Source organism: Rhagoletis zephyria, unplaced genomic scaffold, assembly GCF_001687245.7.
Source record: "Rhagoletis zephyria isolate East Lansing unplaced genomic scaffold, Rhagoletis_zephyria_1.1 Rzeph_scaffold_05395, whole genome shotgun sequence".
In the NCBI taxonomy this organism is placed as follows: Eukaryota; Metazoa; Arthropoda; class Insecta; order Diptera; family Tephritidae; genus Rhagoletis; species Rhagoletis zephyria.
The window spans coordinates 7,634-20,473 of NW_016162478.1; the positions used below are offsets into that span (position 1 = coordinate 7,634).

Genomic DNA, 12,840 nt, shown 5'->3' on the forward strand with positions numbered 1-12,840 from the left:
CTGAGGTAGTGGTTACTTACTAAGTCACTTAAGTGCTGTCGATCAATGCTTTGCCAATGCTTTCGTGCTTGAATCATTCCGATGTTGGTATTTCTGGATGCATATCGGCGTGTGCTCAGCCGGCGGAACACGTGCGTCACACCCAGTGGCTGCTTTGCTGCCTGTGTGATGGTCGATGCTGAGGTGGCGCGCGCGATCTGCCAACGGATGCGGATATTTTCAACTTCAACGTCATTTACACTAAGGAAGTGCGCGAAATTAGTCCGAATAAACTTTGTGGGTGCCGTTGACTTTTACGCCAGACATCCCAATGCATTCCACGCCACCATCTGCTGGCGAACGCAACCGCCTGCCGCCGCCAGCTATTGTCAGCTCTCCTAGCTTTGGTATTCATCACGTCTGCCCCTCGTTTCTATGGAAAGGGGGCGTTGACCAGTTCTTTTGGTGGGTGCGCGCGCGCGGCTGGCGCCAGCCTCTTCACCATGGCCGCCAAGGCTGTTCATCCTCCACTTTAATGTCCTTCTTGATTACCAGGGAGAGCGGTTGCTGGATTTTGCTGTTGCTGCTGTTGCTGCTGCTGCAGATGTTGTTGTTGTTGGGAAAGGTTGGCGCGTGTTGAATGACCGAGGGTTTGCAGTCCATGGCCTCGTACGAGTTGGCGGGGCTGGGGGGTGCGTAGTGCGTCACACTGTTGGCCGGCGAACAGATGGTGCGCTCATAAACGGATGAGCTGTGCGAAGAGGCAGAGCTGGTGGAGGCGGTGCGGGTGGGCATGGTCATTAGAGCGGCGGCGGCGGCGGGCTTGAGCTGCGCTCAACTGTTGGTGCTGCATATGTGTTGTTGTGTGCTGCTGCGCCTGCTGTTGGTGGTGGTGCTGCTGATGTTGCGGCAACACCAGCGCTATGTTGCCATTGGGAAGTTTGGTGGGGATCACTTGCAGGCCATTGGGCAGGAAATAGCCGTTCATTGTGTGCTGCAACTGCGCGCCCAAGTAGGAAGGGATTACCAGCGGTGGCAGCAGCAGCGACATGTTGATGCTGCAGATGGTGCTGATCCTGTTCGGGCGAGCTGGGCGGTGAGGGCAGCATCTGGGATGGAGCGCTTGCCATTTGCCGCTGGTGCTGGTGCAGCTCGGACTTAACGCCGTTAATGCAGTTGCTGAGGTGCTGAAGCAGGCGACGTTTCACTGCGGGATCCAGACCAGGGAAGCGGCTGACCTCGTTGGCACAATCAGCGAAACCGGCCTTGAATTTATTGATGACCTTAGGGTCGGCAGGCTTGCTGCATAGCCGCCTGTTGGCGCTGCAGTTCTTGCAGATGCTTCACAGTCTTCTCCAGAATGTCGAGCTTTTCTAGTTTTGAGTGACGCGCGGGCTGCAGATAAGCAAGAAAAAAACGAAGCATGCTTTAAAATCAATTTGAGCAAAGGTGTTGGGGGAGGATGTTGTGGAAGAGTGCAAAGTATCGCAGTGAAAATAATGAAATGGCAGTCGAAGGTATACTAGTAGGTGTTTTTTTAAAGTATACTTACGTCTTTTTTGGTCGCGTCCAGAATCAGTGTTTTCAGCTCATTTAGGCAGTTGTTGATGCGAGCGCGTCGGCGTTTTTCCATAATTGGTTTATTTGACTGCAAGAAACAGAGCAAAAACAAAATTTTTATTACTTCTGTGGAGTGCTGATTCAGAGCATTGATTTGCAGTTTGAATGCAATGCACTTTCCAAACCCAAAATAGATCGATGAGCGCACACAGCCGCCTAACACCGCCCACCGCGCGTGAACAATGCAACGTAGAATGGCCCTCAGCGTCGTCGCTATTGAAATCACCTCCACCGCGAGTGCTCGCCCGCGAGTCGTTTTGGCATGTGGCTGTAAAGCTGCGGCAGCGCTGCTGCCATTAATGCCATTGACGGCGGCGCACGCTCGCGCCTCAATTGGATATACAAGCAATTATGGCACTTGGCCAACAAGCAGCGGTGCGGCGGTGAAGCGCTGAGGTGCCGACAATCGCGTGCGTTATTTTAAGTGGAATGAGTGTGTTGGCGACTAAAAATAAACCGCCTGCACGTCCGTAATAAAATTCTTAGCGTATTGGCGCGTCGCCACCGCAAACACCAACGCCATTACCCCTCCGACACCTGGTTAACGGCCGGTCGGTTGGTCGGTTGGTGGTGGCGATAAGTGTCATTAAGTGCCAAAAACGCGCAAACAACAATAATAAAAGAAATTTGTAGTGGTTTAATGAAAGCATTGCGGCAAACGGCGAGTTGTTATTGTAGACTCGAATTGTGTGGCGGCGCGCCGCCATATGTGAGGCTGACCAATTCGAGAAATGGTCGAAAATAGCGCCGAATTGTTTGAAAATACTAAAAATACGCACACGTTCAGGCATGCGACGTCGTTAAGTCATTTGTATGACCACTAGGCAACAAGCCTAATGCCTACAAGGTCGCTTGAGAAAGCGAATTGTGTTAGTTGTTTGCAATGAAATTACGCTCGAAATTTTTCAACGCTCCGAAATTCTCAACTAAATCATAAAGAACGTTCTTTAAAAGGCTTCGTAGGGTGAACAATTTTTGTTTCAGACAGGCAGTTTCAGACATTAATATTAATTTAAAATTAAAACTATTTTCACTTTTTTTAGAAATGTTAAAGTTACCAAGACATTGAAAATATAAAGAATTTTTTAAAGAAATTGTGAAGTTCCACTTTTTTTGCTCCTATAGGCATTTTAATTTTGTTAGGCATTATAAAAAGCCATGACCTTCAAATATTTACTAAACTTTATTATCTCAAAAACTTGGAATTTCTTCTTTTTAAATCCATTTTTAAACTTAGAGTTGCTTAGCTGGGTTTGAAAGTTTTTAGTCCAAGCAAGTTTTAATCCAAGAAAAATTGTTAACTGATCCGTTCGAGCACTTTTCTTGATTTTGTTGCCCTGTGTGATTCAGTGACTAATATTCCTCGAAATTCTGCCACTACTAAATTGTCTTCGTGCCATCGGCGGCGAATTTTCCCCCACACACACGCGGCAGACTTTAGCCAACCTACCAAATGGAAGGAGTCGGCGTCCGCTGCAGCCACTTGAGCCACACAAGACAACTGTCCAAAAAAAGTCAATAAATTCCAAGACGGCCAATAATTCGCGCACGGGCGGGCGCACCGTACCGCGTCATCACAAGTGAAGTCATCAAAAGTTCCAATTACGTTGCGCTGCAGCCGTTATGGGATGAATGAGTGGTGGCCCAGTCGCCGGCTAAAGCGCGTAGGAAAAGTAGTTAGCAGTTGGCGTCCGACCGCAAGCCAATTTGGTGCGAGCACCGTAGGCTTTGTTTGCGTTGGATGCTTTGGATGCCTTACACGGCGCAGCAGCGTTGACTGAGCTTCACGAGTCAGTTGCTGGTGGCACTTGGCTTTCCCAAAACTGGGAACAACGCGCACCAACCAACCAACCGCTCACGCCAAATGCAAACAGTCGTCACCCACAAAAAGTCGACGCGACAACAATAACAGCCAACAGCTGGCGTATTGTGAATGAAATCGTAAAAAGCCACAACTATGCACGTCGCGCCGTTTAAGTCGCAACGGTAACAGAGCGTGGTTGTAGGCCGCGCGCCGGATTTGGATTTGGGGCAAACTAGCGCTACATATAGACATAACAGACACTCGAATGTGGGCAATTTCAATGGAGCGTGGCGTGGCGTGCGTGCGTGCAGCGTGTGAGTGGGGGACAAATTGTGTTGTCGAAGCATCGCTTGCCTGAAATGGCAAGCAATGACCAGTGTCCAGTGAGTGGTTGCAGGTGGGTGTAAGGCAGCGAGTAACGAAATTTCGCAAATTTTTGTTAAAATGCGCAACAGCTTAATTTTTCATTGGCCAGATGATGGATGGCTTTGTTTGTAATATTTGTTTTTGAACAACTTACCCGACGATCGCTTTTGACGGTTGGTGCATCTTTGAGCGTTGGCGCAACCGGAGCTCCAATAACGTTGGCTGTCATGCTTGGGTCAGCTACTCCAGTTACCATTTTAATTGTAAAAATCACAAAACGCAATTTATTTTTCACGAATTTTTAAAGCTTTTCAGTGTTTTTATTTTCAGTTTCTTTGTTCAGTTGTGCATTTACATATATTTATTTATAGCATACACATTTACAATTAATTGAATGTTCTGATGTTCTGCAAATTTTATTCTCACTTTCTTCTTTAGAAGTTCACGTCTTTTTAATTTTTTCTCTGATATTTTTCACCACTTTATTTTATTTTTTTTTAAGCGAGCTCGAACTTAATTCACTTTCGTTTAATACGAGGTTTTTCCGTTCGATAATGTCTTCCGTTCACTCGCAACGTAATTTTCTTTTGACTTTTATAGACTTAAACGCGTGCGCTACTTCCGACCAAGTCTTCTGCTCACTTCGACGTTCGTTCAGCAAATGAACTCAATGTTCTAGTGGCACCGCGATTAAAAGACTCGTCAACTGGTCGTTCGGCCCAGAGTCGATCGATTGCTACCTCTGCTGGCTGGCTGGCTGATTGTTGCTTGCTTGGTTTGCCTGCTGTTCGCTGCCTGCGCGCGTTGATTCGGTTGCTGGGTATTTTCGCTGCGCGTTTGGGTTCTATTTGTGTGCTTCGTATCTGTGTTGCGGAATTTTTAGGAGCTGATTACAACGTCAGCGAGGCGGTTGGTAGTGGTGGTCGACTCAATGTTTGTTGTTTATCGTTTGGCACTCAGCGAACGACTGACGCTTGATCGACAGGTTCGTTGGCTAAATCACTGTGCCGCAGCGTTGTGCCGGGGATCTACGGTAATGGCAAAGGCGAGGGCGCAGGCGACATTCGAATGGCTATGCGGTGGCGCACTGCAAACAGGTAAAGTTCGGCGTCAGCGGCGCAGAGATCAGAGGTGAGGCACGACCGCACGACGGAGGTGCTAAGGCAAGCGCAGCCACACGACCAAATATACGATCGACCAACGGAACGGAACGTGTGTCCGTCTGTCTGTCTGCTTGCTTGGCTGCCTGCCGGATGCGCGAATTGTATGCCAACGTAGAGTGGGTGAGCGAAGATCAACGGCGTGCAGGGGCGTTATGACGTGGCTGCGGTGGCGGCGAAGGCGGCACGTATTTTTTTGGAGGTTCTGATGGCTGTTGCGGTGTGTTGTTTTTAGATACGAACAGGCAAACAAGTCATTGATTGTGTGCCGACTATGTGAGTGACGTACAACTGCGGCTGTGAGCGTAGAAGCAGACTCAATCGAGCGCCGAAGAGGCACTAACGGGCAGCGAAATAATTTGAGTGCTGCGCGCGTTTGAGTAATTTATTTTCCGTGCTTTGAGCGCACTCTATGCAATGGGTTTTCTGTTAACAGTTGTGCTTTTTTCGGGTGATTCATTTCCAAGTTACGGTGACTTACGAGTATTCGAGCAGGTAACGAGCGCCATTTGGAGGCCACCAAAAATTGGGGGAAGTACTGAATTCGAGCAATTCTCAAAACTTTTTTGTGCGAAGGGAAATTGTATTTCGGACTTACCAATGGCCAATGTTGACCCCACAAGTAGCCCTGTACCTCTTTGTCCTTGTCCAGTCTTGGCCAGATGTGTTGAGCTATTATAAAAAAAAAGTTATTAAGCCTTACCGCCTGCGGAACAAGATTTGTTTCAATCAATCATAGCGGGATTTTCTTCATATCTAAAACATGCCATAAAGATAAAGCAAACAGAATCTTAGCTTTACTGACAGCCCTCGTAATTGTACATCACTTCCCGCTTTATGAATTAGCCTAGAGCTGTCAATTTACAACGAAGCGGAGCTTGAAGGACCGTTTTCGAACATTCCTTCTCTGAAGAAATCCGTTTGTCGAAATGATAGCAATGGTAATAGGCTAATAAGTAGACGCCTAACAGTTTTTGAGCAGAATTTTTGAATGATGGTGCCACCATTGTCATTTTGTCTGATCAAGGAGAATATTTATCATGAGTTCTAGATGGTGATAGTGCAGCGATACCGAAATAAGCATGATCGAAGCCCTTTGCACTAACGTTAATGAAACATATGGGTTGGTTATAGTTACAAAAAGCTATTTTCTCAACGCAGTGTACTGTCTTTAATTTGCGTCTCCATCAATTAGCTATGGCGGACTTTCACGCGTATAGGGTATTATGTAATAGCATTCCTAGAACTTTCTTCATGACCATGGAGTGGAGCTGAAATTAGTGAACGGCACTTTCAGGGCCTAGAGACTCGTCTAAGGCAAGTTTCTTGAAGGATAGAACTTTATTACTTTGAGCGACTATATGGTGAAGCGCTGTGTTCATAGGGCATGCTGATACTTTGATAGCTTAATGGGGTCTTCATCTGGACAGATGTATTATTGCTTTTGGAAAAAAAAGTGTAAGATTGATGGTCGAAAATCATTGCGTTTCCGCTGGCAGGAACGGCTGCCTTTTGGAATGAAGAGCACTTCATTTGTTGGGAATGTAGGCCGAGTCAAGACTAGCTCCATAGCCATGTAAATAAAATGTCAGACGCTTCTTAAAGCTCGGTGAAAATGGTCTTATCTAATCCCGGATGGTTTGGGAACATGATTTCTGTATGTCTAATAACTAATCGGATGATAATGTCCGATTTGACGTGGCCGAGTTTTATGAAAGTACCCTCCGCTAACGATTGGCCTTCGAGTTTTTGTAAATTTCTTGAGCATCAAAAGGAAATCATTTACAAAAGAGATCTATAGTTTTTTTGTATATCACTATTACATACTTTAACCGACTTCATAAAAGAGGAGGTTATCAATTCGTCGTAATATTTTTTTTATGTATGTTACCGCTTAACTTTGGACTACGTTAGCCGATTTCTATAATTCGTTTTTTATAGGAAAGGTGGTACCTCAGAGGTGGTCCCATACTAATTTTGGTTTAGATCTGATCAATGGATCATGAAGAAATTAACGGTACTCTTCAATTTGTGTATGAGACTTGAAGTCGGTTTTTTTTTTTACTTAAAAATTACTTGTTTCATATATTTTTGAATAAGTTTTATGGAATTTGTTTTTGACCTTCCATTCTTTTGCCATGCACCATACATACAAACATGTGTACAGTAACGTACTTGCATAAGTATGTATGTATATGTATGTCCACTCAAATCATGTTACTCTTTTCTGCCTTTTTACTCCTCATAATTGCACTCAAGTTCGCTAATTATCTTAATACTCTTAGACAATTCTCTAAAGAACACTCACAACAGAGCGAAAAATTCCAAAAATAACAACTGATCGCCGATCTGCCAAAAACTCAAGTAGGTAGTAGACATTTGCTCACGCGACTTTTCTCTCATAAAATTTTATTAGTAGTCTCGTTTTGAGCTTATTATTATGTTCATATGTAAGTATGTATGCATATTTCATCTGGTTGCCTCGGCAGGGCCGTGAACGCGTGTGGCTATGGCTGTGGCCCTGTCTATAACTTGGATGCCTACACCAACTCGTTTGCGTACAAAAATATTTGAATTAGCCCCATACATTGTTTGCCCCCGACTGCAGTTTATTAACTCGCCGCTTCTATTTTATCTTCTTCTTCTTGATATTTTTCTATTTTTTTAAATACTTTTTTTCTTCGCCGTTCTCAAAGGTTACCCCACCAGGCCTCATGGGCTGAGCGACGTTACAAATGTGTCTATTAATACATACATATGCATATACCCTGCAGGAAAAGAATGATCAATTGATAGAAAATGACCCACTTGCAGTTAGATTTTTTGTTTGATTTCTATAAAATATATAATAATTGTAGTTAGCTATAAAACGTTAACTTGAAACTAGTTGAAAACTAATGCAGACGTAATCGTGAGCTTGTGTTCTTTAAACTAGTTTCTATTTAAATATCTTCATAAAATTTTTACTTTGAATACACTTTTTTTCTGCACTTCACAAATACTTTTTCGAATTCAGGACAAATAAAAGGAAGATCGAAATTTTATATTATCATTTTGATGTTATTTCTGTCGGAGTTCGAATATGGGATCACCTATAACAAATTATGTGTAAACAAATATGTAATTCTAATATAAAAGTTTAAGAGTACCGTTAATTTCTTCATGGTCCAATGATCGGTTCTAAACCAAATTAGTATGGGACCACCTTTCCTTTGAAAAAAGAAGCATAGAAATCGCTTAACGTGGTCCAAAGTTATGCGGTAACATATGTACATACAAATTGATAACCTACTCCTTTTTTAAAGTCGGTTAATAAAATAAAGCAAATAAAAATAGCAAGTAAACAAATGAAATACAAATTTTTGTTTTTTCTTATTGATATTGTATGTCCAAAAGTAGTCAGTTACAAGTTAGTTGACATCTAATGCAGAGATAACCACCCTTGACTATTTCGCAGCCATCGCCATAGAAATATAGTAAGCTTTCCTGAAAGAATATATAGAGATAATATTGACCTTTAGTTCCTTCCTAATCAGCTTTAAGTTAACTTATAGTTGGATACATTTCCGGCAGGGTACGTATGTACGCATACATATATGTAGGTAGTTATAACTACAGCAAGTGCTAGTGTGCCTGTTCCATTGAATAATTGTATATAGATACTCGCAGGTGATTGTGCTGCCCCCCATCGTTCGTTTAGCGCTGATCGTTCGTAGTCAGTGCGTTATTTGTATTACATATGTATATGTATATGATGGGTGGATTGTTGGCTACGCGGGTGGGGAAATGAATATTGCTTTACGCAACAGGCTGATGTGTCACGGTGTTTGGAAATTGTGTGAAGGCCATTCGAATTATGTTAATTATGCTGTAATGAGCTTTTTACAATTTTGTTTTGCCGTGCCCTATATATGCACGTATGTATGTGTGTGTACCTATGTATGAATTCATGCAAGCTCTGACGAGTTTACTTCAGCTTTACTTCCGGCTTGGTAGCCATTGCCTGGCGAGGGGCGACCGCTGTTGGAAAAACACATTTTTTTTTTTGATTTTGCTGGGCACAGGGATCCAACCCAGGTCCAACGAAGTGGTAGTACTCACCTCTAACCACTCAGCCACAGACGAATTGATATGATCACACTGCTGAAGATTTTAAAACAGCCCAGGGAGGCGGCCATCCTATTCGAATGGCAGGCGGTCGACCTTTTATGCCCACTGCTTGCTGGCATCTTCAAGGTATGTCTTAGCCTTTGCCACATTCCTAGAGAATGGACCAAGGCTAGGGTAATCTTCATACCGACAGATGGAATGGTCTCTCATGTCAAATCCAATGACTTCAGGCCAATAAGCCAAGCGTCCTTTCTTCTTAGAACTCTAGAAAAACTTCTTGGCGCCCATATCATACAGCGCATTTCATCTGAGGACGTGACGGAGTGTCAATATGCGTATTGCGCTACACGAAATTGTGTCCAAAATTGAAAAACGACTGGCCTTTAAGGAATTTACTTCGAGTATCTTTCTTGAAATAGAGAACGCCTTTAACAATATTCTTCCAGAGGCCGTTTAAGGGCTCATAAGGCTTCTCCTTGAAAGAAGAACTATCTCATCAGAGTTGGGAGGCGCGTCCATAAACAGCCACGCAACGGGAAGTACCCCCAAAGGAGGAGTGGTCCTTTCCCCTACTCTAGAACCGTATGGTGGCCGGCTCTAGAAAAGTCCACTTACAGAGGCGCATTGGACCGGGTACAAAGAGCGGCAACCATGGTAATCACGCGTGTTCTGCCCTCGACTTCCAGTAAAGCTCTGGAGACTTTATTGGATCTTCTTCCAATTAAATTAGAATTACAAATTCCACTATATGTTAATGCTTTCGATAGATGATGCATCCAAGCCGTCCCCCCCTTTACCGTCAATTGGCAAAAAAAAAAACAATCGCAGCAGGTCCACAAGGCCTCATCATCACATTCATACATACATGCACATACATACGTACATATATATATTTCACTAATACACACACACGCATCCTCATGAGCGTGTGTTCTTGCCAACAACATTGAGCGCCAGAGTCACGGCGGCAACGGCGCGTCAACAACTCAGCCATCGCAAAATATGTAAGTGGATTCCGTTGGTCACATGCAACGGCAACGGGCGTAAGCAGCCAAACTCGGAGGCTGAAATAAGAAATAAAAATAAATTAAAATAAATCGCTTATTTTCGACGCGTCCGCCGGCCTGTGCCGCGAAGTCCGCGCCGTTCGTGCCGTTCACGCCACCCGCATCTAATCGACTCAATATTACGGCAGCGCGTCTGCCTGTTGGTCCGAAAATACACTGATTGTGAATATTTTTAGTTGTTTCCGAAAATTGCGCTGTGTTGGCGTTGATGGCATGCCAGCAGAGCTGGCGTCGTCGGTGTTGGTGGGGACGATGGCTGCGCGCTGGCGTTGGTGGTGTTAGAGCTCCCACGGCATGTGAGCGTTTTCGTGCGTAGATTGTGCTGATTTTTATTTTCTACATATCATTTTAAAATTCTTTTTTTCATTCCTTAGCTGTTGTTTTTATGTTCTCTTAACTTTCTGTGTGTTTTTTTTTTTTGTTTGTTTGTTTGTTTTGTGGCACTCCCACGCACCGGTGATGAGCGCACGTCCATTGATGAGCAACGCAAATACACATATGTATCTATGTACATAGATACTTACGAATGATGTGTTGTTGTTGCTATTGCAATTTGTGGGTGAAATGGACATTGGTGACGGCAACAATGAATCCAGGGTGGATCGGTTCCGTGGCGTGGTAGATAGGTATGTACATATATAATATGGTGGCAAAATCCACCGTGTAATGGACTCGATCACCATAATTACATATTTGTCTAAAAATAAAATGCGCACACGCTGAAACATTGTAAAGAGTGGTCGGGGTGGAGGCCGGTCATGTGGATCGAGGTGGGGTGTGTGTGCCACATCAACCATTAAATCGGAAGCGTTGCGATGGGCAGTTGTCTACATGTGTACATACATACATGCATACATATAATTTTTTGGGGTGCCATTTTACTTATATGTACACGTATACATATGTATGTACATTAGACTGCATCACTCCCCATACAAAAAAAAAAAAAAATCGGTACTGTGTTTCCATTGGAATTGTAAAATCTATTATATTTTAAAACTTTCACCAAAATATTTCGGAAAAATATTAAGATTTACGTGCGCTGAACCGATTTCAAAATACCTCCAAAAATGGAGCTTTTTATGAATAAAAATAGTTTCTTAAAGATTTTTTTGAAAAAATCCCTTCAATGGCGAAACGGTTTAAACTAAAAAAAAATAAAAAAATCTCATTATTACGTTTGCGTTGAAAAGATTTTTAAACATTTTTTACAGATTTTTTAAGCTTAATCTGTTTTGTCATCTTTTTATCCACGGAAAACTCCATTTTTGGAGGTATTTTCAAATCGGTCCAGCTCACGTAAATCTGAATATTTTTCCCAAATATTTTGGTGAACGTCTTCAAATATAATACATTTTGTAATTCCGGCGGAAAAACCGCAACTTTTTTTTGGTGATGCAATCTAATGTACATACATTTAATAAAATAAAATAAAGCGTATGCCGTAAGCTTTGCAAGCGCATTTAAATTAACTTTTTCCTACGAGTGTTGCGTTCGAATAGAGGAATCAACAAAAACATGCAAGGTTTAAGCAGAGTTCATCGTCGTTGTGGACACTGCAGCCCTCCGCCCGCTGAACACTGGACGGCCAATACAGCCATTTGGCAAGTGGCTGTGTGTGTGTATAAAAACACGCTTGAATTATTGGCGACTGGGTGGGTTTAAATACTTTGAAATTCTTCGCGACCTTGCAATGCTTAAAAATTGTTTTCGAAACTTCTGACAGTCACACTTTTGGCTGGCAAGAATGGGGAGACATACATATGTTTGTATGTATATGCATATATGTATGTATGTACATGCATTTGCATGCACAATTAATCTTAATACATTAAAGTGCCTCACTTTGCATACAAAAGAAACCTTTAACCCTCGCTGAGCAAATAACAGAAATTGTTCTTTTTTATTGCTGAAAACATCAGAGTGAAAATTACCTTTTTGAGTGACATAATGCAGATCTGTGTTAACTCTGGTCTCATAATTCACGATATTATATCTTAAAGTTATCTAATATCTTCGAATTCTTAACTTATTCGTAATAAAGCATTTTTACGTGACTTTGAGATTTAGTTGGAATACATACATACATAATTTTTCACGAAAAAATAAAGTTGTCAAGAACATTGAAAGAATAAGAGCTTTTTTGTAAGCAAATAGAAACTTTCTAACATTTTTGGACTCTTTTCAATTAAATTTTTAGAATTTTATTTTGTTGATTTTACCTCCTTGGACGAGTAACAAATGCCAGTTTTTAATGATTCTAACAAATAGTACCTTGTTTAACTGGAAGTTAAGTGTTAGTTACATACATATCTAGGTATGTACATATGTATGTACCAGAGCTGTGTAAGTGTGAAATCATTTTCAATTTTAAATCAACAATTTTTTTCTATCCAGTTTTCATTACTTATTCTTCGCTTAGGATTGAGGTTTAAAATTTTTGAATTTTCCATTCTCTCAAAGCAGTTATGAATTCACACATCAACATATTCATAGCAAGATTGAAAAAACCAATGCCCAATCAAAAAAAGGTTTAACACTGAATGAGTATTGAAAAGGCTGCAATCTTTTATGTGTGTGCATTCTTTAACTCAGTACCAATCATTAGTTCAAAGACACCCTGGTAAATAACTTTTTGATAAAAAGGAAGATTTTTGACAATTGCTCAATTGTAAAAATTCAAACCGGCGTTACCCAATTTAAGTTTTTTGGTAGAGGGGATTTTATATCATAT

The 12,840-nt window shown here is 42.2% G+C and overlaps 1 protein-coding gene across 1 annotated transcript; it reads right to left on the reverse strand.

Annotated features, from left to right (window-relative positions):
* Nucleotides 1–327: 327 nt before the first annotated feature.
* On the reverse strand, nt 328–4,828 carry LOC108372050 (protein hairy-like). The gene is given in 6 exon segments (XM_017627689.1): nt 328–799; nt 801–979; nt 981–1,274; nt 1,276–1,374; nt 1,532–1,627; nt 3,924–4,828. Coding segments are annotated over 6 exon segments (1,092 nt in total). The 5' UTR covers nt 4,026–4,828; the 3' UTR covers nt 328–477.
* Between the last annotated feature and the right edge of the window lie 8,012 nt (nt 4,829–12,840).